Source organism: Archocentrus centrarchus, chromosome 10 (assembly GCF_007364275.1).
Source record: "Archocentrus centrarchus isolate MPI-CPG fArcCen1 chromosome 10, fArcCen1, whole genome shotgun sequence".
Lineage (NCBI taxonomy): Eukaryota > Metazoa > Chordata > Actinopteri > Cichliformes > Cichlidae > Archocentrus > Archocentrus centrarchus.
This window is the reverse complement of record NC_044355.1, coordinates 24,534,596-24,559,531: the sequence shown is the minus strand read 5'-3', so window position 1 is coordinate 24,559,531 and position 24,936 is coordinate 24,534,596. Positions and strand designations below refer to the sequence as shown.

The window sequence follows — 24,936 nt, the reverse complement described above, 5'->3', positions numbered from 1 at the left end:
AATACTTCGAGGACCTTCTGAATCCCACTGACACGCCTTCTGTAGTGGAAGCAGAGTCTGGGGATGAGGGGGATGACTTGACCATCACTGGGGGGGAGGTCACTGAGGTAGTTAAACAACTCCTTGGTGGCAGAGCCCCTGGGGTGGACGAGATTCGCCCTGAGTTCCTGAAGGCTCTGGATGTTGTAGGGCTGTCTTGGTTGACACGCCTCTGCAACATCGCGTGGAGATCTGGGGCAGTGCCATTGGATTGGCAGACCGGGGTGGTGGTCCCCATCTTTAAGAAGGGAGACCGGAGGGTGTGCTCCAACTTTCGGGGGATCACACTACTCAGCCTCCCCGGTAAGGTCTATGCCAGGGTGCTGGAAAGGAGGGTGCGTCCGTTAGTCGAACCTTGGATTCAGGAGGAACAATGCGGTTTTCGTCCTGGTCGTGGAATGCTGGACCAGCTCTTTATCCTCTCAAGGATATTCGAGTGTGCGTGGGAGTTTGCCCAACCAGTCTACATGTGCTTTGTGGACTTGGAGAAGGCATTCGACCGTGTTCCTCGGGGTGTTCTTTGGGAGGTTCTGCGGGAGTATGGGGTGTCTGGCCCATTGTTGCGGGCCATTCAGTCCTTGTACAACCACAGTGAGAGCTTGGTCCGTATAGCCGGTAATAAGTCGGATTTGTTTCCTGTGGGTGTTGGACTCCGTCAGGGCTGCCCTTTGTCACCGATTCTGTTCATAATTTTTATGGACAGAATTTCTAGGCGTAGCCAGGTGGCGGAAGGCTTCTTCCTTGGTGGCCTCAGAGTCTCATCTCTGCTTTTCGCAGATGATGCGGTTCTGTTGGCTTCATCGGGGGGGGCCTCCAGCTCGCAGTGGAACGGTTCGCAGCCGAGTGTGAAGCGGCTGGCATGAGAATCAGCACCTCTAAGTCTGAGGCCATGGTCCTCAGCCGGAAAAGGGTGGAGTGCCATCTCCGGCTCAGGAACGTGTTCTTGCCTCAAGTGGAGGAGTTTAAGTATCTCGGGGTCTTGTTCACGAGTGATGGGAGAAGGGAACGGGAGATCGACAGGGGGATCGGGGCTGCTTCTGCAGTGATGCGGACGCTGCACCGGTCCGTCGTGGTGAAGAGGGAGCTTAGCGTAAAAGCGAAGCTCTCGATTTACCGGTCGATCTACGTTCCTACCCTCACCTATGGTCACGAGCTTTGGGTAGTGACCGAAAGAATAAGATCGCGAATACAAGCAGCAGAAATGAGTTTCCTTCGAAGGGTGGCTGGCCTCTCCCTTAGAGATAAGGTGAGGAGTGCGGCCATCCGGGAGGGGCTCAGAGTAGAGCCGCTGCTCCTCCACATCGAAAGGAGCCAGTTGAGGTGGCTCGGGCATCTGATTAGGATGCCTCCTGGCCGCCTCCTGGGTGAGGTGTTCCGGGCATGTCCCACCGGGAAGAGGCCCCGTGGTAGACCCAGGACACGCTGGAGAGATTATGTATCTCGGCTGGCCTGGGAACGCCTTGGGGTCCCTCCGGATGAGCTGGAGGAGGTGGCTGGGGAGAGGGAAGCCTGGGCTTCTCTGCTTAGGCTTCTGCCCCCGCGGCCCGGCCCCGGATAAGCGGAAGAAAATGGATGGATGGATGGAAGTTACTGGTCAAACCAGGAAAGAGGTGGCTCATGGAGTTATTTATTGCTAATGAAAGCAGCCTAAGAGAACATGCCTTTGCAACAGATCCCTGTTGTTGATTTAAAAACACTTAAAAGCCCCCATTCACACCCAATTTTTGTTCCACTGATAACGCATCTTAATTTTAACTTAATTTTAAAAGCTATTTTATAAGCGTTGTCACACTTTCTTTTAGAAGTGTGTCCGTACAGGAAGCGTGATGTGGTGATAAGACTGTAGAATGTCAATGACAATGAGTGATTTTGAGTGTTTGTGAAACAAATAGTCACTGGACGTGGCTGTTAGTCCCGAATTAAACTTTTCTCATCTTCATCAATCAAAGCAACTACCAAAGAGAGACAAGGATAACAGTTGAGTGACAGATGAGTGCTTGGTAAATGCACTATACTGCCAAAAGTATTCATTCATCTGCTTTCACACACAGATGAACCTGAGTGACTTCCATTCTTAATCTGCAGGGTTTAATATGATGTTGACCCACCCTTTGCAGCTATAACAGCTTCAACTCTTCTGGGAAGGCTTTCCACAAGGTTTAGGAATGTTTATGGGAATTTTTTTTACCATTCTTCCAGAAGCACATTTGTGAGGTCAGACACTGATGAGAAGGCCTGGCTCACAGTCTCTGCTCTTATTCATCGTAAAGGTGTTCTGTTGGATTGAGTTCAGGACTGTGCATTTATGGACCTGCTTTGTGCACTGGTGTGCAGTCATGTTGGAACAGGAAGGGGCCATCCCCAAACTGTTCTCACAAAGTTGGGAGCATGAAATTGTCCAAAATGTCTTGATATGCTGAAGCATTAAGAGTTTCTTTCACTGGAACTAAGGGGTCGAGCCCAACTCCTGAAAAACAACCTCACACCATAATCCCCCCCCCCCTCCACCAAACTTTACACTTGGCACAATGCAGTCATACAAGTACCGTTCTCCTGGCAACCACCAAACCCAGACTCATCCAAATGGAGAAGCGTGAATTGGCACTCCAGAGAACACATCTCCACTGCTCTAGAGTCCAGTGCTGATGTGTTTTACACCACTGCATCCAACGATCTGTATTGCACTGATGTGATGGAAGGTTTCGATACAGCTGTGCGGCCATGGAAACCCATTCCATGAAGCTCTCTACACACTGTTCTTGAGCTAATCTGAAGGCCACGTGAAGTTTGGAGGTCTGTAGTGACTGACTCTGCAGAAAGTTGTTGACCTGTGCGCACTACGCGCCTCAGCATCCACTGACCTCACGCTGTGATCTTACATGGCCTGCCACTTCATGGCCAAGTTTTTGTCATTCCCAATCACTTCCACCTTGTTATAATCCCACTAACAGCTGACTGTGGAATATTTAGTTGTGAGGAAATTTCAGGACTGGACTTGTTGCACAGGTGGCATCCTATCACGGTACCATACTGGAATTCACTGAGCTCCTGAGAGCGACCCATTCTTTCACAAATGTTTGCAGAAGCAGTCTGCATGCCTAGGTGCTCGGTTTATACACCTGTGGCCATGGAAGAGACTGGAACATCTGAATTCAATGATTTGGATACTTTTGGCAATATAGTGTACATTAGAGGGTTACCTGGGCACCCAGAGTGAGCAAACCACTTTGTCTGGACGTCCTTTTAGAGTACAAAATTCATTGTTCCTTCAATTAAGTCGAGTCATCCTGGATCAGATGCACCAAGTCAGGCCCAAACCTGTACCACCAGGATAGTACCACCACCGTGTTTCACAGATGGGATAAGCTTCTTATGGTGAATTTCTGTGTTTTCTTTCTTTTAACATAATGCTTTTCATGAAAACCAAAAAGTTTTATTTTGGTCTCATCTGCTCACAAAATATTGTTAAAGCAGCATTGTGACTTGTCCATGTGACCTTGAGCAAACTGCAGACAGGCAGCAGTGCTCGTTTGCAGAGCAGTGCTTTGGCCTTGAAGCCCTGCCATGCACAAGATTGCTGCTCGCCGTTCTCCTAATGGTCAACACAAACATTAGCCAAGAAAGAGCGTGAGAGAGGCCTGTTACTGTTTCTTTGTGACCTTGACGACTGTTACGTGTTTTGCTGCAGGAATGATTGTTGATTGTCGACCTCTCCTTTATTTTTGAACAACATCTCTGTGACTGATTGGAATTGTGAAGTCCGAATTCTTCAGGGATGGTTTTGTAACCTCATCCAGCTGTACGAGCATCAACAACCTTTTCAGGGTCTTCAGAAATCCTTGTGCTATGATACACTCCGTCAAATGTGTTTTGTGAAGATTAGCCTTTGATAGATCTCTGTTGCTGAATAAAAACACTCTAAAGCCCCCGCTCACACCCGATCTTCGTTCAAACTCACCCCTAACTCCCACATAGGAGTAACATTGGATAATATTCTTTGTAAATAAGTTTATATTAGTTTTGTTTTCTTCTCTATCAACTTTTAAAAATGTTTGGAAATCTAGTAATGTTCAAGGCCATTTTTATGCAGAAATGTAGAAAATTCTAAAGGATTCACAAGTGTTCAAAAACCACTGTAATGTGGGATGAGTAACCAAAAAAGTAATGCATTGATGCCACTGCTGTGGTTTTCAAAATGATTCCATTCAAATTCCAAGTTTTACATGCCAGTCATGCGCTCATAAAATGTCCAACAACCACATGAAACATGTGCGCAAACTTTAAATACTGTTTACTTCGACATGAGTTTGTTGTCAGCAGCATTGGGACACTGAAGTATTGCTAAGAATATATGATTCTCTTAGCAAACAGTAATTTTAAGTGTTGATGTGGTTTCGTCAGTGTCACGAAATTTAAGAATTGAATAGAGGCGGGATGAAGTTCCAGCTCATACTGAGTTTTATGTAAAACATATTGTGACATTTCAAAGTGTTCGGTTTAGGAGCTCAATTAGAAAATCCTATAAACCGAATTATTCTCGGTTGCTTTATTTTTTCTGTCCTTATACTTTAAATGTAGTCCTTGTAAAAGTGCGTATTATAGATTTTATGATTGATTGGTTTAATTTAATTCTGGGTATTTAGCGCAGTGCTGTATCCCTTTGACCTCAGGACTCAGCTATGTTGTTTAGGGACCACAGCCAGTGGTGTGTGATTAAAGAGATGTCTAATGTGAACAGATGTGAAAGATCTCACATTCAGTCTACAGTAAATCGCCACAAGACCTGCTTCTTGGAAGCAACTTCTCTATTTGTCTGCAAAGTTAAGACATTTCACAAGTTGTCATTTTATGATTTGTGAGCCCAAATTCAAACCAAATGTGTCCTCTTCTGAGAAAAACAAAACAGTAAGCGTATAACATTATATTTAAGCTTCAGCAGGCTGTAATCGACTGAGAAAGAAGGGGGATTTTTTTTTTTTTTCTTTCATACCATACAGCACCCCACTTTCTGTAATATGTTCAATTAGTGACTGCATCTCTAGAGACCTGGAATGACCCAAAATAACAACAATAAAAAGAAAGAACTCAAAGAACACAAGTGCTATAAAATGATATTTATTACTCCATACTAGTATAAATGTGATTTAAAACACAAGGGACAATATAAGCATTTAATTTGATCTTCAAGGTCAAATTACCAATGTGTCTTGACTCAATGGTCCCGCTTACAAAAGAAACTCACAAAGCTGTACAGTCACATAGGTGTAGCTAAAAGCAGGTTCAAAATGGCAAAAATAGAGTTTAATGAGCCACATACTGCATGATCAGCTGATTCGAGTGATGTTGCGTCCAGACACTAAGATGATAAATATATTTCTGCTCTAATTTCAGTTTTTAAGTGACAGCAAGCACATTGTCTGGTTTCTCAGAATACACACATTTGAGGAAAGTGTTTCTGATGACATCTTGGACACACTGTACTGAAAATAGCGTGCCACATAAAATGGGTTCATCCTCTACTTGTAGCATCAGTGGACTTACTGGCACTGTTACATTTCCTCAAAATGAACTGTAACATGCAGTTTTCTCCCCACCCCCAAATGACAAAGTCATGAATACAGAATAGATCTGTTCCTTCTGACAGGGAAGTTTATACATTAGATTTACATTTGATTACTGAGCGCATGCACTCTCTTTACTTCCAGTTTCCTTTGTCCTTGTCATTGTGAGATTCTCCTTCAGCTTACAGCTTTCTTCAAAAGAAAAACCCTCCCCTCTTGGCAAAAACCCTACCTGATTTAAATTTGTTTTGGCTCAGATCTCCCCTTCAAGGTTGCCTCCTTGTGCACCTTGCACTACTAGATTACATCTAGACTAGACGCACGTTTTATCTCCTCCATTGTGTCAAAACAGCAATTCTTTAAATTGAAATTTCCTTTGGGAATGAGACCTGCTCAGTGGGGTGGGTAGTAAAGCAGAGATCATCTTGTTCTCCCTCAGATATCTCGGGACTAGGGGTGTCACCAGAACTGATTTTGATACCAAAATTCGGAAAGTGCCTGATTTATCTGTTTGGTTGTTTGTAGGCTGCATATGTACTGAGTAGAAATGATGCTCAGATAGTAATTGATACTAAAAATTAGATATTCATTTGCAACAGCATCAATACCAATAGTGTTATCTTCGCCTCCTTCAGCAGGAAATCTACACCGTAACCCCAAACCCCTCTGAAACTACAGTGGAACCTGACGTGAACCTCCTGAGAAATGTAAACTTCATATTGCATCGATGCAGCCCGCAACTGTTCCCATTGGCTTGTTCAGTACCGTCGATTCCTCCGGTGCATTTCCCACTACTTCTTCGCTGCAGTTCTTGAATTTATCAGTGAGAGAATAACAATCATCAATCAATGTAAGGAATAATAATCATAGCATTAGTATAAAATATCAGAAAATTCCTTGCTAATGGACCTGAGGGAATGAACAAAGAAGTGGAGAAACTGACCACAACAAAGAGCTAGGGCCCAGCAGGTTAAAAAGTCTCAGAATTTTATTTGTTTCTTCTGGCTGGCACAACCATAAATGTGGGCAATGGCATTGGCTACTTACGTAGGTTAAGGGTAGGCTCTACAAATTTTCCTGGCAGTAAATCGGGCCTGACAGACAACATCACACAATACTGCTGCAGACAGGCAGGCACACAGCCCCTCCCCTCACTAGCAGCTGAACACATCAGCAGTACAACAGCAAACTTGGCAAAACATCTGAGGAACATCTATGAGGAATTTTGAGAGGTCAGTAAAGCTCCCGTTTCAGAAACATTAAGCATTAAATAGTTCACAAATCATAAATCTTAACCTGACTGGCACACGTGTTAACTATTAGCAGCTACCCACATTAGCTGTTATCATTAAGGGCTAATAATAAAATAATAACCATATTTTGTAGCTAGGCAGCAAGTGTTATTAGTCCTGTCCCTCTGTAACGCATAGACAGCTTTAATTTAACAGGATAACAATTATTTGTGTCTAAAAAGTGTTTCTCAAATCCCCAAACTGAAGCTGAGAGAAGTCTACCAGCAACCAGACAGAAACGGCAGCCTGCCTTACCAAATCCATTTGACCAGCAATGAAAATATGGTGCAGGGAAGATAAACAGGGCTGTAGTTGAATACTTTTGCATGAACAAGCATTGTTCTAATCTTTATTTAAAAAAGAATTATTCCTCTTAATTTTGTCATTTTTATCCCTGTGGTATTAAAAATGGCATCACCTAACGAGTATTTTCCTGGGTGTCAGTATCAAGCTTGAAATTGCAGTACTGTGACAACCCTACTCAAGTTATTAGAGACTAATTCTGCTTTGACTGTCTGACCCTGGAGGATGAATTTACTGTGCACAAAAAAAAAAAAAAAAAAAAAATAGTAATAATGAGTGTGCTTCTGGTCACACTCCTCACCCGAAGAGCCTTCTGCAGGTGTGGATAGTGAAAGTTCCTCCACTGAAAACTCCCGTTTGGTCTGAGGACCCATCCCGAATCCCAAATAATGATCCTCAACATGAAAGCTGAGTCAGTTTGAAGAAAAAGCTGATGGTTAGAGGTGCACAATGAAAGCGCAGGTGGGCATGTGTGAATGATCAGAACGGCCTTTAAATCATGTCTGGTCTCAGCTTTTTATGGATCGTGTTGTGGAACATTTTAACGTCCATCCACCCATTCTCTGGGATAGCCCCACCCCCGCACCCCGCGACCCTGAACTTTTTAACCTTCCCTTGTTCTGTGGAGTTCTAAAAAATCATTCACTCACGTGCAGCTTATCCAGCAAATTTCTTTTTCCTTCCAAAAAAAAAAAAAAAAACCTTTACATGGCTCAAAAAATGTATTACGTAAGCAGCACTCGCAAATCATTTTCAGAGTAATTTCCAACCTCAGAAACATCACCGCTGTCTGATAGAGGTGAAATATTTGGCAATAATAACACATTTTTAACACCTCACGTCAGTAGGTAACACAAGCTCTTCGTGTGTTTTGTGATATTTTCTTAGAAAAATAGAAGCTACACTGTAAAATAAGGGTCACAGTTTCCCTCTAGCTTTCCCCGTGAGGTATTAAAGCTTCAACAGGTAGTGTTCATCAGTGCTTATTTATAGCTACACAAGGTACTAAGGCTAGATATGATCATAAGTTTGCACTCTATATGTAAATAATACTGTACATACATTTACATAGTGGCTTGAATAAACATTCTCTATAAATGCATTGGTCCACTGAGAGCCTTATAGTCCTCTGGAGAAGCCTCGGCGTCAGAATATGAACATGTTTATGTAGCATCTGTTTCATCAAAGCTTTTGCATTTAGTATTATAGCCCGAGCAGGCACACTCCCGTTATTTCATTCATCATTTTGGGGTTGATCTTTTAGTCTTTCAGTCTGCGTCGAGTCCTGTAGAAGTGACTCCAGTTTCCCCTTCTGACTCTGATCTGAAGGCCAGTATGTCGGGAGTGACACTGCTGCTTGTGCCTGATGGGAGCACTGGTTTGGTAGAGGAGGTGTGTAATTAGTGTGCGTGTGTGTGTGTTTGTGTTTGTGTGCGTGTGTGTCTATGTGCATTTATGAAGAGCTTGTGTATTTCTGACTGGAACGGGAGCTGGAGCGGTCTAGTCCGTTACCGTGGCATGAGCCCTTCCAGCGTCCTCCCGAGCCTTGGTCATCCAGATGAGACATTCTGTAACACCAGCAACACAGGCAAGACTACAAAAGAGCAACACACCAATCACTTTTAGGTTTTTGCTAAATATGTTTTCTGTTAATATCGTATTTTTGGTTTTAGTGCGTACCTGGAAACAGTTTTTAAACTTTTGGCTGACAAAGTAGAGGGCAATCGGGTTAATGCAGGAGTTTATGGAGGCCATGTTGATTCCAATGTAATCCATCACTAACAGGAAACTGGCAGGGAAAAGGGCAAAGTTTACATCAAAGACTACAGGAAGTTGCAGAATGGAGAACAATGGCTTTTTGTTGTGTTTCCGCTGTAATTGCATAGGCTATCTGCGTGGCTACCTGAGCAGCTCACAGCGGTCAGGGTCATCCTCTTCGTAGACTGTTTTCTTCAGAATACGGCTGAGATGAAGGGGCAGCCAGCAGAAAGCAAAAATCAACACCAGGCAGAACACCGTCTTTGCTACTTCCCTCCTCTGCAGCACACACACACACACATACACACACACACACGCACAGAAACCAGAACAGCACTGATATAATTGTTCATCCAACTTGTGTGTGTGTGTGATGTACAGAAACAATTTTGCTGACATTGTCTGTATTGCTCAAATTAGTGACAAAATCCACTGAGGCATTTTGTCATTAGTTGTTGACAGTTTGAAAGTATTGGTCATATCTTAGATTAATTTGTCTAAAATCGGACTAAATTAATCTAAAGACAAATTAATGTGTCTAAAATCTCACCAATACTCTCAGAGGAGCCGTGATTCTTATGAACTGTGGTGGACAACAGACACGTCGCCATCGCATAAACTCATCGGTCCCTCGGCCTAATAAGCATAGCTCTCATCTGCCGGTCTACCTGCTTCACGTGGTCGTTGAGTGCGATGCGCATGCCTTTTTTGCGACTGAGCATCTCACAGGACATGAGAGTGTAGAAGATTCCTGTGCAGACCAGAGGGAAACAGAAATAGAAGCCAAACAGCCACCAATCCTTTGCTTCCTTGTAGAACTGGAAAAAGAAAAAGAAAACGATACAGGAACAAATACTTATCTGTATTCGAAGATAAAGCTGTAAGAGAGGGATATAGTTTTCCTGTGGAAGTGCAAATTTGGTATAAATACTGTCATGGCCGGGGAGGAAACAGGCGAGGAATGGCTGACACGAAGGACTCCAGAAGTCAGCGTAACTTAAAAGGGATTTATTTAAGCAGGGGAAAAACAAATACAAAAATCTTGGAAGGGAGACGACGGTCAAACACAGGGAACACACGGGCACACAACATCAACGACGCGACAGAGAACAAATGAAAACTGAGGGCTTAAATACACACTGGGTAATCAGGGCAAGAGGAAACAGCAGGGAACAACAGGTGAGGCAAATGAAACTAATTACACAGGGGAAGCAAAGCTAAACACAAAGCACAAGGAAATCACATTGGCAAAATAAAACAGGAAGTGATAAACCAAGGAACACGCAGACAAGTCACAACACTGGGAACATGACAAACATACAGGGAGGACAAACTCAGGAAATAAACTATTAACACAAAACGCTGGGCCAACGGCCCAGGACATGACAGTACCCCCCCCTCAAAGGCCGGCTCCCGACGGCCAAAACCAGAAACAAAACCAGACAAGGGCGGGAGGCGGGGGACCAGGAAGGAGGGCCCGAAACAAAAACAGACAGGGAGCAAACAAAGTCAGGAACAAAACCCAGAAACACAAGGAAGCACTGGAGCAAGGGTAGAGCACAGGGGCAAAAAACAATAAGCAAAAGGAACAGAACAAAGAAAAGCAACGGCACAAGCTGAATAACAGTCCAAAAACCAGAGCAAAACATGGGGATGAGAAAACAAAAAACAACCGGATGAAAATAAAGCGACGGCACAAGGCCGGAGAGCTCCAATGTCCAAAACAGGGGGTCGAAACAAGGAACAGTCCAGGAGCTATGACAAAACAAAAACAGCAGGGGAAAAAACAGTCCACAGTTCAGGGGAGTCAGTGGGAAATCCAAAACAAAAAACACACAGTTCAGGAGGCCGCAGAGGCCAAGGGGCCACAAAGCAAAGTCCCAACGAGGGAGGCCGACCGCGCTCCCAGCGGCGGCGGCGACGACGAGGAGGAGTCACTGGAGGCCGACCGCGCTCCCAGCGGCTGCGGCGACGACGAGGAGGAGTCACTGGAGGCCGACCGCGCTCCCAGCGGCGGCGGCGACGACGCGGAGGAGTCACTGGAGGCCGACCGCGCTCCCAGCGGCGGCGGCGACGACGAGGAGGAGTCACTGGAGGCCGACCGCGCTCCCAGCGGCGGCGGCGACGACGAGGAGGCGTCACTGGAGGCCGACCGCGCTCCCAGCGGCGGCGGCGACGACGAGGAGGAGTCACTGGAGGCCGACCGCGCTCCCAGCGGCGGCGGCGACGAGGAGGAGTCACTGGAGGCCGACCGCGCTCCCAGCGGCGGCGGCGACGAGGAGGAGGGGTCACTGGAGGCCGACCGCGCTCCCAGCGGCGGCGGCGACGAGGAGGGGTCACTGGAGGCCGACCGCGGGGCATGCGGCGGCGGCGACGGGGAGCAGACACTGGCGGCCGACCGCGGGGCATGCGGCGGCGGAGAAGGGCGACCCCGGGCTCTGGTGGGGAACCCTCGGGTGACGTGGAGCGCTCGGACTGAGCAGAGACCCCCACCGGCTCGGACTGAGCGGGACCCCCTGGCTCGGAGCGCTCGGACTGAGCGGGACCCTCGTGCGCGGAGCGCTCGGACTGAGCGGGACCCTCGTGCGCGGAGCGCTCGGACTGAGCGGAGACCCCCATCGGCTCGGACTGAGCGGGACCCTCTGGCGCGGAGTGCTCGGACTGAGCGGGACCCCCTGGCTCGGACTGAGCGGAGACCCCCCTCGGCTCGGACTGAGCGGGACCCTCTGGCGCGGAGCGCTCGGACTGAGCGGGACCCTCTGGCGCGGAGCGCTCGGACTGAGCGGAGACCCCCATCGGCTCGGACTGAGCGGGACCCTCTGGCGCGGAGCGCTCGGACTGAGCGGGACCCCCTGGCTCGGACTGAGCTGAGACCCCCATCGGCTCGGACTGAGCTGAGCCCATGGGCTGAACGGGGCCTACATAGTGAGGCACCGGATGCGTAGGCTGGGACCGCGGAACAGGGCACACTGCTGCTTTATTGAGCAGCAGGGGCTGCTCGGGGAATAGCCGAGGTGCAGGGGACTGCGTGGAAGCAGGCCGGGAGACGACTGGCTGCGTGGAAGCAGGCCGGGAGACGACTGGCTGCGTGGAAGCAGGCCGGGAGACGACTGGCTGCGTGGAAGCAGGCCGGGAGACGACTGGCTGCGTGGAAGCAGGCCGGGAGACGACTGGCTGCGTGGAAGCAGGCCGGGAGACGACTGGCTGCGTGGAAGCAGGCCGGGAGACGACTGGCTGCGTGGAAGCAGGCCGGGGAAGCAGGCCGGGAGACCTGGCTGCGTGGAAGCAGGCCGGGAGACGACTGGCTGCGTGGAAGCAGGCCGGGAGACGACTGGCTGCGTGGAAGCAGGCCGGGAGACGACTGGCTGCGTGGAAGCAGGCCGGGAGACGACTGGCTGCGTGGAAGCAGGCCGGGAGACGACTGGCTGCGTGGAAGCAGGCCGGGAGACGACTGGCTGCGTGGAAGCAGGCGGGAGACGACTGGCTGCGTGGAAGCAGGCCGGGAGACGACTGGCTGCGTGGAAGCAGGCCGGGAGACGACTGGCTGCGTGGAAGCAGGCCGGGAGACGACTGGCTGCGTGGAAGCAGGCCGGGAGACGACTGGCTGCGTGGAAGCAGGCCGGGAGACGACTGGCTGCGTGGAAGCAGGCCGGGAGACGACTGGCTGCGTGGAAGCAGGCCGGGAGACGACTGGCTGCGTGGAAGCAGGCCGCGAGCTAGGGAGATCTGGCTGCGTGGAAACAGACCGCGAGCTAGGGAGATCTGGCTGCGTGGAAACAGACCGAGAGCTAGGGAGATCTGGCTGCGTGGAAACAGACCGAGAGCTAGGGAGATCTGGCTGCGTGGAAACAGACCGAGAGCTAGGGAGATCTGGCTGCGTGGAAACAGACCGAGAGCTAGGGAGATCTGGCTGCGTGGAAACAGACCGAGAGCTAGGGAGATCTGGCTGCGTGGAAACAGACCGAGAGCTAGGGAGATCTGGCTGCGTGGAAACAGACCGAGAGCTAGCTGACACTGGGGCCTGAGAGGGAGCTGACACTGCTGGAGCTACAGAAGGAGCAGGAGCTGAGGGAACTGGGACCAAAACCGAAGGAACTAAGACAGGGGCTGAGGGAACTGACTGAGAGGGCACTGAAACAGCTGACACTGGGGACCGAGGAAGAGTTACTGGAGCTGACTGAAGGCGAGGGAGAGCGACTGGAGCTAGAGCTGACTGAGACCCTGCTGCTGCAGCTAACACAGAAAACCGATGCGAAGGCTTGGACCTGGCTGCCCCCACCCGCGGAACAGGTGCGAGTGCCGAGGTCAGCCCGTCCGTGGCCGCCCCCACCCGCGGAACAGGTGCGAGTGCCGAGGTCAGCCCGTCCGTGGCCGCCCCCACCCGCGGAACAGGTGCGAGTGCCGAGGTCAGCCCGTCCGTGGCCGCCCCCACCCGCGGAACAGGTGCGAGTGCCGAGGTCAGCCCGTCCGTGGCCGCCCCCACCCGCCGAACAGGTACAGGTGCAGGGGAAGCTGGAGCTAAGGGAGCTGGAGCAGGGTGAACAGAGGGAGCTGGAGCTAACTGAGGGGTCTGGGACTGCGACTGAGGAGGAGCTGGAGCTACAGCTGACATGGAACACTGCGACTGAGGGGGAGCTGGAGCTACAGCTGACTTGGAACACTGCGACTGAGGGGGAGCTGGAGCTACAGCTGACTTGGAACACTGCGACGGAGGGGGAGCTGGAGCTACAGCTGACTGGGAAGACTGCGACTGAGGGGGAGCTGGAGCTACAGCTGACTGGGAAGACTGCGACTGAGCGGGAGCTGGAGCTACAGCTGACTGGGAAGACTGCGACTGAGGGGGAGCTGGAGCTACAGCTGACTGGGAAGACTGCGACTGAGGGGGAGCTGGAGCTACAGCTGACTGGGAAGACTGCGACTGAGCAGGAGCTGGAGCTACAGCTGACTGGGAAGACTGCGACTGAGCAGGCGCTACAGCTGACTGAGGCGAGAGTGGCTGGGGAGGAGCACGGCGACGCCGGGAGCGCTGCTTCCTTCGCGTTCTGTTGGAGTGGGAAGCACGATTCTCAGCATCCAGGATGTCCACCAGCAGAGGTGAATCAATAATCTCCACATCATCTGGCAGCCAAGAGAGGTCTGGGGAGGCGGTGGGCTGTGGGTGAAAGGATGAAAATGACGAGGTGGGAGAGGTGAGTTGAAGGGATGACGGCGGATCCGGAAAGCGAGGCAGCGCCTGTGGTGCTGAGCTGCAGTGGTGCGGAGGAGACGACGGAGGTGAGATGACCGGCTGCAGGAGAGGTGAATTAGTGATGGCTTGGAGGAAAAAGGTTGTGTCTTTGCCCTGGACAGGGCGACCAATATTATACAGTTTAGCTTGTAAGTTTTTCCGGAGCATGATTATGGAATGGGCAAGGGAGGCAGTGTCAGGATGGGTGAGGAGCCAAGTGGAGGAAGAAAAAAGTCTGCAGCAGAAAATTGCCTGAATAATCTGACGGGGTTCATCAGTGGCATGAATGATGTTCCTGGAGAGATCTATGAGCTCCAAAATCACTTCCTCTTGCTCGGAGGGGCTCCTGGTATCCGCGGGGTCCATAGTCTGGTCGCGTCGTTCTGTCATGGCCGGGGAGGAAACAGGCGAGGAATGGCTGACACGAAGGACTCCAGAAGTCAGCGTAACTTAAAAGGGATTTATTTAAGCAGGGGAAAAACAAATACAAAAATCTTGGAAGGGAGACGACGGTCAAACACAGGGAACACACGGGCACACAACATCAACGACGCGACAGAGAACAAATGAAAACTGAGGGCTTAAATACACACTGGGTAATCAGGGCAAGAGGAAACAGCAGGGAACAACAGGTGAGGCAAATGAAACTAATTACACAGGGGAAGCAAAGCTAAACACAAAGCACAAGGAAATCACATTGGCAAAATAAAACAGGAAGTGATAAACCAAGGAACACGCAGACAAGTCACAACACTGGGAACATGACAAACATACAGGGAGGACAAACTCAGGAAATAAACTATTAACACAAAACGCTGGGCCAACGGCCCAGGACATGACAAATACCTAAATCCATTTGTATCACATTTCATCCATGAGTTTCCAGGAACTCTACATCAACGACATGATCTTTATTTTCCTGACCTGTTGTATGCAATCTAAATCATGTGGACTAGCTGTGCAGTGCAGGCAGCCATTGAGAGCCAAACACAAAATGACTGTCATTGTTTTAAATTTCATGATGCAATCTGCATTATACTTGCAATGGTAAATTTACTATTTTGATTATTTAACTGGACTTTACTGAAATATCACCTTAAGGAATATTTAGAAAAAGAACCTGAGATTTATTTGTTAATATATTTTAATACACTATTTGCATCCTGCTCTCGATGGATCTGTCCAGTTTCTTAACCACCTGGCTCGGTCTGAATGGTGTCTGTTAGTGAGAAACTCAATTAAATTCAATTGAATTCAAGGTGCTTTATATTGTAAGGTAAAGCCCCTACAATAATACAGAGAAAACGACCCCCTATGAGCAAGCACTTGGTGACAGCAGGAAAGAAAATCTCTCTTTTAACAGGAAGAAACCTCCAGCAGAACCAGGCTCAGGGAGGGGCAGCCATCTACTGTGACCGGCTGGGGCTGAGGGGAGAGAGACAGGACAAAAGATGCACTGTGGAGCCAGAGAATAATAATAAGTAATGATTAAATAAACAGAGTGAAAAGAGATGAATAAAGAAGAAACACTCATCATGGGAACCCCCAGCAGGATGGGCCTTTTGCAGTGTAACTGAGGGAGGGTTCAGGGTCACCTGGTCCGGCCATAACTATAAGCTTTGTGAAAGAGGAAAGTTTTAAGACTAATCTTAAAAATAGAGAGGGTGTCTGTCTCCTGAATCCAAATTGGGAGCTGGTTCCACAGACGAGGGGCCTGAAAGCTGAAGGCTCTGCCTCCCATCAGCATCGCCCTGAGACAGGATGTTTCTAATTTTGGAGATATTGTGCAAATGCAAGGAAGCAGTCCTACATATTTGTTTAATATGACAGAGGACATGTTAAAAACCAGCTTCCTGCTTTGTTTCCTTTTGCGTCCTGTGGTTACTTCCTTCTGACCTAAAAGAATCAAGTATTGGTAATATCTTTGTGATTTTGATTGTGCTGCACAGCTTTATGAATGAACTGTGAAAAACATTCGCGTGGTTTGCATTTTTTTTTCTCTCACTAATAACTTACTGGCAGAGAGATGAAAGGAGCCTGATTAAAGAAACACTTAAATTGTATCATTGCTGTCCAGGCACTTTACTTTGAAGGGAACCATTCTGTTGGCATTTGCACTTGAAAGTAACATCAGGTGCGAGCTGAGTACAAGGGTTCATTCCCCCTCAACCCAGTCCTAACAGATCAAAATCAACATGCAGGGTAATTCTGACCATGTGTTTGTGGGAAAGCTTAATAATCCCTATCAAACATTTTGAATTGATACATAACTCCTCTCTGCCAAGCTGAAGTTGTTTAGATCATATTTCTAAGAAAGATGCGAGTATCCAGCTGTTTGGAGATTTTCCATGTTGCTGGTTTTCATATTTCCTCAGGCAAGGCGGAGGTTCAGACGGCTGACAAAGGAAAAATATGAACCTATGACCCTATAGCATCAAACATTTTGATCCTGATGGGAGAGGAAGTGACCTCTCCCATCAGCCACCAGATCAACTCACTAACAGAAGTGTTAGCACTCTTCACCACAAACAACAAATAAGGGAATATTAACACTAATAATAATAATAATGGCATACTGAAGCTGTTCTGGCAGTACATGGTGGCCCATTGATTAACTAAGTGTGTTGGTTTTTCCTTGAAACTGCCACGTTGTCTGTATGTTTTCAGTGCCTTTTGTTTGTATGTAATTGTTGGCAGGATTAAGCAAGAACTACCAAGCTGGATTTCGTGAAAGTTGGTGCAAAAGGAGGAAGTAAGGAGCCGTTTAAGTTTAGTGCAGATCCCGATCAGGATGCTGGAATTTTTTTTTTTTTTCTGATTTGCCACTTTGGGTGTAGACCACTGGTGACAAACACTGCCTAACAAGTGGGAGTGCAGCTGCAGGTTAATGACTTTCATCATGAATTTGGAGGTCCCGAGGAGGCTTTAATAAGTAAACAGTAATTCTGTGAGATATAGCCACACCTTTTTGCAAGTATTTAAGCACTCTCTGCAATAAATAAACTAAGTTTAGTCGGACGAGAGGTCTAAATCTTCACCACTTTTACCGCATTCTTACCAACAAACATTACCCATGACCTGTCCAACCAAGATAGTGTTGGGTGGTCAACACAAGGAGCTGTGCTGATACATTACTTTGATTTACGACAGTTTTGTTTCTTTGATTATTGAACAACTGAGACGTCTTATTGTAACTACACTTATTTTTCTTTAGACTTCTCAGGCTGTTTATCATCTGTTTTGTAGATTGATGGTGTATGGACTAATGTGCTGACACCCCTGGTTTAGACAGAAATATCTTAACATATCTCAGATTTCTTCTGTTTATTGTAAAACACGAGCCACATTCAATTTACTTCAGTTTTCTTTATATAGCACCCTCATTTTCCCAACAGCCAAATCACAACAACAGTCACCTTAAAGCACTTTATATTGTAAGGTAAAGATCCTACAATATTAGAGAGAAAACACCAACACTCGGAGCAAGCACTTGGTGACAGTGGGAAGGAAAAACTCCATTTTAACAGGAAGAAACCTCCAGCTCCATAAGCAAATAGGTCAAAGTGGAACTCTTGTTTTTAATATGCTCACATAATGTAGTTTTGCGCCGAATGTGTAGATTTGTAGGAAACCACGGGGTGCAAATGACAGCTTTTACAACAAATAACCTACTGACCTGAATACTTTTACAAAGGAGAAATGGAATGAATAACAGCTATACTACTGCATTTATAAAAAAGTACTTGTGTGTTTTTTTTCTCCACATGCTGGAGACTTTTACATTGTGATACTGTAACTTTGCCATCTGGTTGTTACCTTCATAAAGCTGGTGGTCTGTACTGGATGCAGTAGGCAAACCCGCAGCTTGGTGCCTCTGTATGGCATCTCCAGCATGTCGAATGCCAGCGCCTCGGGGACTGCCAGCACCACAGCAAGCAGCCAGATCAGTGTCACTTCCACGGCTTTCCACAGAGGGATCCCCATCCCTTTCACCCTGCTCCATGATGTCACTGCATGGTAGCTACAAACAGAGACATGTGTTAGCTGCTTTCAGTACTAGTATATCTGTGTGTGTGTGTGTGTGTGTGTGTGTGTGTGTGTGTGTGTGTGGCGTAGCGGTGTGCTCACCGGTCAATACTGAGGGCACACAGGCTGAGGACGGTGATTCCCACTGATGCCTTCTGGATGAACGGCATCAACTTACAGACATACACGCCAAACGGCCAGTCCTCGGCTAACAGCTGCAGAAAAAGGAGATGGAGTGGAAAGAGTTTTGTAAATTTAAGAAGTTCACCTGTGTAAACATGCTGACAGACCTGTTTGAGGTCCATTTAGAGCAGCTTCTAATGCCAAAAAGCAGAAACAGCATGTTCCTCCTGACGGCTAAGTCCTTCTCCCAGGGGGGTAATATGTGCCGCTCAGGGTCAGGACAGAGTGTGTAACAACAGATTATGGCCACACATCTGATTTTTAGAAGAGCTTTTATATTTTTCAGCTGCTCACACCAATCTACACTGTTCACTAATGTATCTTGAAGCAATCAGAGGTTGTACGGCCGCCACACTGTCAGGTGTTCTTCATTAAATCATGTTGTTGAAATATGTCTTAATAGTCTCTTCATATTTAAGATTATAGTAAAGTTTACTAGATCAGTCCCAAACTTGGAAATGCAGGACCTTTGAGACAAAGAAAACACGCATCATGGTTTTCTTAGGTTTGTTTGGATAAAACAAAACATTCAAAAAGACAAAAAAAGTTTCATATACCCCCCTCCTTTTTTTTTTTTTTTTTACTTTGGTTTAACAACCTCTGTCAGCCTGTGATTGACTGGTTACCCTCAAACCTCTGACAGTTGCACATTTCAACTTCCCAATCACAACTCATGCAAATGAAGACATTTCTACTAAAACCCTAGCACAACGCTGCCACAACATCTGCCTTTCTGTGAGTTTGAACAATCCTTTGAAGCGTTAGGTAGACAAATCTGCAGTGGCAGTTCTGACAAAGGAGTACATGAACCCCAGCCAACCACAGGATTTGCCAAGAGATGTGTTTCAAACAGTGCTCTCATAATTTTGAAAGTGCAGGGTATGTAGATTGCTTTAGATTTATACCCAGCCTGTGTAATAAACTAAATCAATCTGAAGTTTTTAGATGCTGTGTGAGTCTTGAAATTGTTGAATGAAGTCTTTATACCATTATATACCATTTTATTTTCAGTTGCAATGACATTATTTGATTCAAAGCTTAGATGTTAATTTAAAGCTTAATAAATTTAACAGAGCTAAATATCACACCTGAGAGAGAGCGCTCAGATTATAAGTGACAACCTCCAAAATGAAACCAGTGCAAAAAAAACCAAACTGCAGTTCCACCAATGGCCACTTGAGGCTGACGCCAAAAAAGCAAGCCAGTCCCCATTGACTACCAAGTTATCAGTTAGTTAACTTTAACGCCTAAGTTAATGTAACTTCTCTATTACAATACAGGTAATACTGTTACCTTTTTAAAATTGTATTAAGACTTCAGTTTAATGCTCGGCATGTCCACTTGGAGTGACGGGAGGGTGTCGTTTCATCTTGTTCAGCATCTGGTTGGAGACTTTTTAAAGACTTTTTAAGGAGTTGTTGTTTGTTCAGTTTCTTCATTTTGTTTTAAGTCTCGTTTTAGCTAGCCAAAAACAGCATCTCATTTATTATACAGTGAATTATGGGTGTGCCTTGCTAACCAAGCCAGTAAGCCTTACTTCTATTAAATGATAACTGTCCAGCTCCACCCCCGCTTCCAAATATGAGTCCATCCGGTTCCAAAATTACCAGGCTGGAAAAACCTAAAATGCCAGACTTAAAGAAGTGTGGTGGCTGTGTTCATCTTTTATGTACAGTCTATTGTCACATACAACAGATACAAGAAACACTGCAGACAAATAAAGACAGAATAAATCTGCTTACCTTGTACACATTGATGGGGATGGCGATGATAATATATAGCAGGTCTCCCAGTGCCAAGCTGCCAATGAGTACATTGGGTCCATTCCTCATACATTTGTTCTTATATATGATCCTGAGCAGCGTTGAGTTGCCAATGATTCCCACCACAAAGATCAGGCAGGAAATGATGGTGTTCACATACTTGAAGGCTTGCTTGATCTCTGTGGGCTTTATGCACATCGGGGGCTGCAGGTTCCGTGCTCGGCCCGGCTGTGGGGGCGGAAGCACAACTGAGGCATTGTTCTTGGATGGTTCTAAAGCCTCAGGCCCACCCTGGGAGTCACGAATGAACCTGGAGGCTGCAGCCTCCGCAACCATCAAAAGACACAGAAGTGTGATGGCCCTCATCGTCACAGAAACCTCACCCAAGGTGCACAGAAGTAAGAAAACACACTTGAGGCACACACACGCATCCAACCACTGGGCCTTGCTCCAGAGCTGGCAATGTCTGAGTCCAAGTTGTCCTGCAGAGAAAATAGTTCAACCATCAAAACAGAAAACTTGTTGCATGTGAGAAATGAAGAGACAGGCTTTCCAAGATTCAGGCCAAGGTGAGATGGTGAGTTCACCACTTTGGACTAAAGTACTCCAGCAAATGTTCTTATGACGCATAAAAAGGCATTTATGATTTGAAGAGGATGAATTGTAGTTACTTTTGATTTATCCAGAATACCACCAGCAGCTCTGTGTCTCTGCTCACCCTATGAAATGTCTGCTTGGTATTGATCTCATGATTTTGTGTCACAGGGTTCACATTTACACTTCTGTGTGAAATAATTATAAAAAATAATTATGAAATGGATTGTTTACTACAGGTGTTCATGTCCCTCTGAGGATGAAGTGTCATTTTAATGACTGCCAATTGAAGTGATACTTTTTGCTTGGCATCTCCTCCATTGTTGTTCAGCACTAACCCCCCAGGTGCAAAGTTAAGTCTCTCCAGTGCTTTATGATGAAAAAAAATATTTCCACATTGTGCTTTTTGTTAGACAAGCAAACATTATAATCTAATTTATAATGTTAACACTGACAAAGGCTTCAGTCTTGTTTATATAAAAGGGTTGGTAAAGAACTGGGGAGGCTAGATAATTTTGGATAGGATAGAGTTTTTTGAAAACAACCCCCTCTTTAACAATCACAGTAAGTACTGCAGTATGTTCATTGATTAACTAAAAACAAAATCCTCCCCCAGGCCAGTGGGCCAGTTTATTGTTACTTGAGCTTGAAGTCACTATTTGTCAGACAGCTAAGATGTTTAGAGAAGGTAAAAGCTTTCAGTAATTATGACACATAGGTAATCCAAACAGGTCAGCACAGTCTCGGGTGAATAATTTGCTCTTGAATCAACAGGTGTCACAATGTATTTAACTCCAATCTTTAAAAAAATAAATAAAAAAGTAGTAGCATTATGAGTACATACACATGTGAAGCATGTTGTAGAAAAGTGCTATTTAAGAATAAGTCCATTTACCATTACAGCAGTGTTATGTATGATGAAAAAAACAGAGGCTATAAAATAGGTGGGGGGGGGGGGGGGGGGGGGGGGGGGGGGGGGCAAAAACTGAGCATTACAGATGAAATATTGATAACAAACAGCGTTTGTGTGTGTCGAATGTGCCTGACAGAGAATCTTCCTTTCATTGATGGAGGACCCTAGCTCAGCTCCGAGCCTCTCCTCATGAATGCCTGGAGCATCATGGGATAAATAGGCTGATTGACGAATACAAGATTGACGAGTCGGTAGAGACACGCTATCAGGCTTTCAGGGCGCGCGCGCACACACACACACACACACACACACACACCATCTTGGAGCAGATGTGCAAACTTCTTGACATGATGGTTTGGAAAGGCAACAGTTTGTAGACGCACACATGCACCAAAGGAACATGCATATGCTCATGCGGGCGCGCGCGCGCGCGCGCACACACACACACACACACACACACACACAAAGACAACTGCGGTTCATATTTGACTGAAAAACACTGGCTCGTTCTGTTCTCACGCACAAAGACAGAAAATCACATGGGTCACGTGGGCCAACTCGCACACAAATCACACGAAACCAGTTTTGAAACGTATATCTCAGTAATGTGAGTGCTGTCTTTGTGTTGTGTAACCCGGCAGCTCATTGGGCCAGGTTAGAGCATGATCGTCTGATTGAATTGGAAAATTTAGTTTTAACTGGCCTGATCGTCTTAATCTAATAGATTTGGCTTTAGAAACCATCTCCGACCTTTTGCTCCGCTGGCTCCACATCTTAGAGAGAGAGGGGGGAGGTGGAAAGTTGGCAGCCAGCTGAGCAACAGTGGAAGGGATACCGTGGTGGTCAGAAAAAGTATGCTTGTGCGTGGGGGGCGAAGGTGGGAGCATGGAGAGGTGTTGAGAACTGTGTTTAAAAAAAAAGAAGAAAAGAAATGAAATGCAGGAACAAACAAGGGGTCAGGACGGAGAAAACTTGATTTACCGTACAGTTCGTAATGACAATAAGAGGAGGGGGAATGCACAGGAAAGGGAGCGCTAGGAAAAGGGGAAAAGCTGAGCTACAATGAGGGAGAGGGCAGAAGTCATGAGAGTGACCTCAAAGCAGGAGAACAGGAAGATTTTGGGAGGCACAATATTTATCCTCGGCATAAAGTTCCAGGATGTCCGGTATTACAGCAAATTTACTTTTTTTTTTTTTGCTTCATTTCCAAATGGTCTTTATTTTCTTGTAATCTTCACATTCGGAATCATCTGGGCAGCACACAATAAATTTCACATCCATATAAAAGTATATGAATGTGGAAAGCAACATGTGCTTTTCCAGCTGTGGAAAGGAGGTGGCTTCATTTTTATCACTCATTTTACAGCGTTGCCCAGATAATTAGTTGGCAATAAAAGCGCAATAATCATTTAAAGCTTTGCGTGCCTTTATGACTGCAACGGTTTCCTGCAGCAGAACAGAGCAGCACAGCTGAGTTGAAAAACAGTCAGATTACAGCGCAAATATCACCTGGAAACTATGTTTCAACTCAGATAGTCGTAAAACCTAATGAGATCTTGTATATCCGAGCAAACGAATCCTCCATGAGTAAAGTTTATGGGAGTGTTTGTTGAACTTCATCATTCTCTCACTGCTGTTTGGAAGCGCATACTCTGAACTCCAGCGCACATCATCACAATGTCGTTTTACATGGATGGGAGAGGATAAACATTGATGCGTCCAAATGTTTTAAGCGTGAAAATGATCCAATAAATCCCATCGGACCAAAAAACAAACAAACAAAAAAATAAAATAAATAAAATAAAAATAAATAAATAAGCAAATACAATAAAATAAAGTAAAATTTCTTAAAGCTTTACTCTTTTGGTATTGTTTAAAGCCAGTCCACGCAGCTGCAGGTTCTTGACGAGAAAGAGCTTGCAAACTGAGATCAGTCCGTGATGATGCGCAACTGTACGACATCATACGGAAGCATGAAAGGCATTTTAAGTCCAAAACAAAGGGTTGAAGGAGCTCCAAAGCAGTAAATATGAAATTCTATGACATGGGAATAAAGCAATGAATGATATTTGGCATGTAAAGTTTTCATTCTCCAAACTTTGAAAAGCCTGGATAATGCAGAAGACGCGCAGTAGGAGGTAATAAATGCACAAAACTGCAGACAGATTGCAGAAATAAAAACAAACATATAGATAGATAGATAGATAGATAGATAGATAGATAGATAGATAGATAGATAGATAGATAGATAGATAGATAGATAGATAGATAGATAGATAGATAGATAGATAGATAGATAGGTGTCTAGCGTATAACAGAAAGATGTGGAAAGTTGTGGTTACTTCTCCAAATTTAAATTGAAAAATTGAATCAAGGTGAGTGATCAAGTTAAAACCCAGCTTCACACGACTTACCAGCCCGCAGTTGTGGTCGAGCTTAACGTTTTCGATCAATATTCCTCTTACTGGCCCGATGCCGTTTTTGTGAGTTCCAGGCGTTAAAAGTTCACGGTGTGCCTAGCTGTGCGTAAAAGCGTCCTTCCCTCCCTGCTCCGGCTGCGCTCTGACCAGCCTTCCGAAAACTACGGGGTTTTATATGCCTCAAGCCGGGAGGCAGCGAAGACAGCCAATCAGACTGAACCATGCTTTCCCTTGTTTTGTTAGGATGAATGCAAGGACTGTTTTAATTTCTTTTTCACCGCAGATTAAAGACTTATCTGGTTATTGCAGCTGATAACGCACAAGTAATAAATGTGTAATATGCCGGTTTCTCTCTGCTGTTTACTTGTCTTATGGGAATCTTTTTTGCCTTCAGCCGTTCTCCACTGAAGGGCTATTAGACATGAAATGAAAATATTTACATGATTTATTCAAATGGAAGAAGCCGGTGCTCTGACTGAGCCCAGCCCAGGGGGACAGTTGCAACACGTTGACAATACATAAAATTTTACCAAATAAACTTTTTAAAACTCCCTTCTTTCTTAATATGTCATTTTTGTCCAGAACTGGAGCTCCTTTAAAAAACATTCGCTACTCTTTAAGTTATTATAGCACTAGTAAACACTACATGTATCCTTTGGCATTAAGTTTAGTCAAATTTAGCATTTTTTTAAAATCACATTTCATAAAGGAATAGTGTCTTATTCAATACATTTATTGTTATTAAAAGATAGTCTTGCCCTATGTTGTGACTGCATACATGACTACAATATGCAAATGTACTTAGAGCATGTAAGAGGGTGTAAAAGGGTCTCCCGGGGTGCTGACTTTCACACCTG

At 46.0% G+C, this 24,936-nt stretch overlaps 2 protein-coding genes across 2 annotated transcripts in view; one reads left to right on the top strand and one right to left on the bottom strand.

Moving 5' to 3' along the window:
* The window catches only part of polr1d (RNA polymerase I and III subunit D), a 42,890-nt gene that overhangs the window by 8,672 nt on the left and 9,282 nt on the right, over nt 1-24,936 (top strand). The gene's annotated exons all lie outside the window — the stretch shown is intronic.
* Nucleotides 5,139-24,209, bottom strand: LOC115787476 (endothelin receptor type B-like). Its single transcript, XM_030740207.1, has 8 exons — nt 24,074-24,209; nt 20,132-20,634; nt 18,309-18,421; nt 17,997-18,201; nt 9,622-9,771; nt 9,099-9,232; nt 8,876-8,984; nt 5,139-8,789 (listed from the first exon to the last, which is right to left on the bottom strand). The coding sequence occupies exons 2-8, from the start codon at nt 20,516-20,518 to the stop codon at nt 8,649-8,651; spliced, it is 1,239 nt and encodes a 412-aa protein (XP_030596067.1). The 5' UTR covers nt 20,519-20,634; nt 24,074-24,209; the 3' UTR covers nt 5,139-8,648.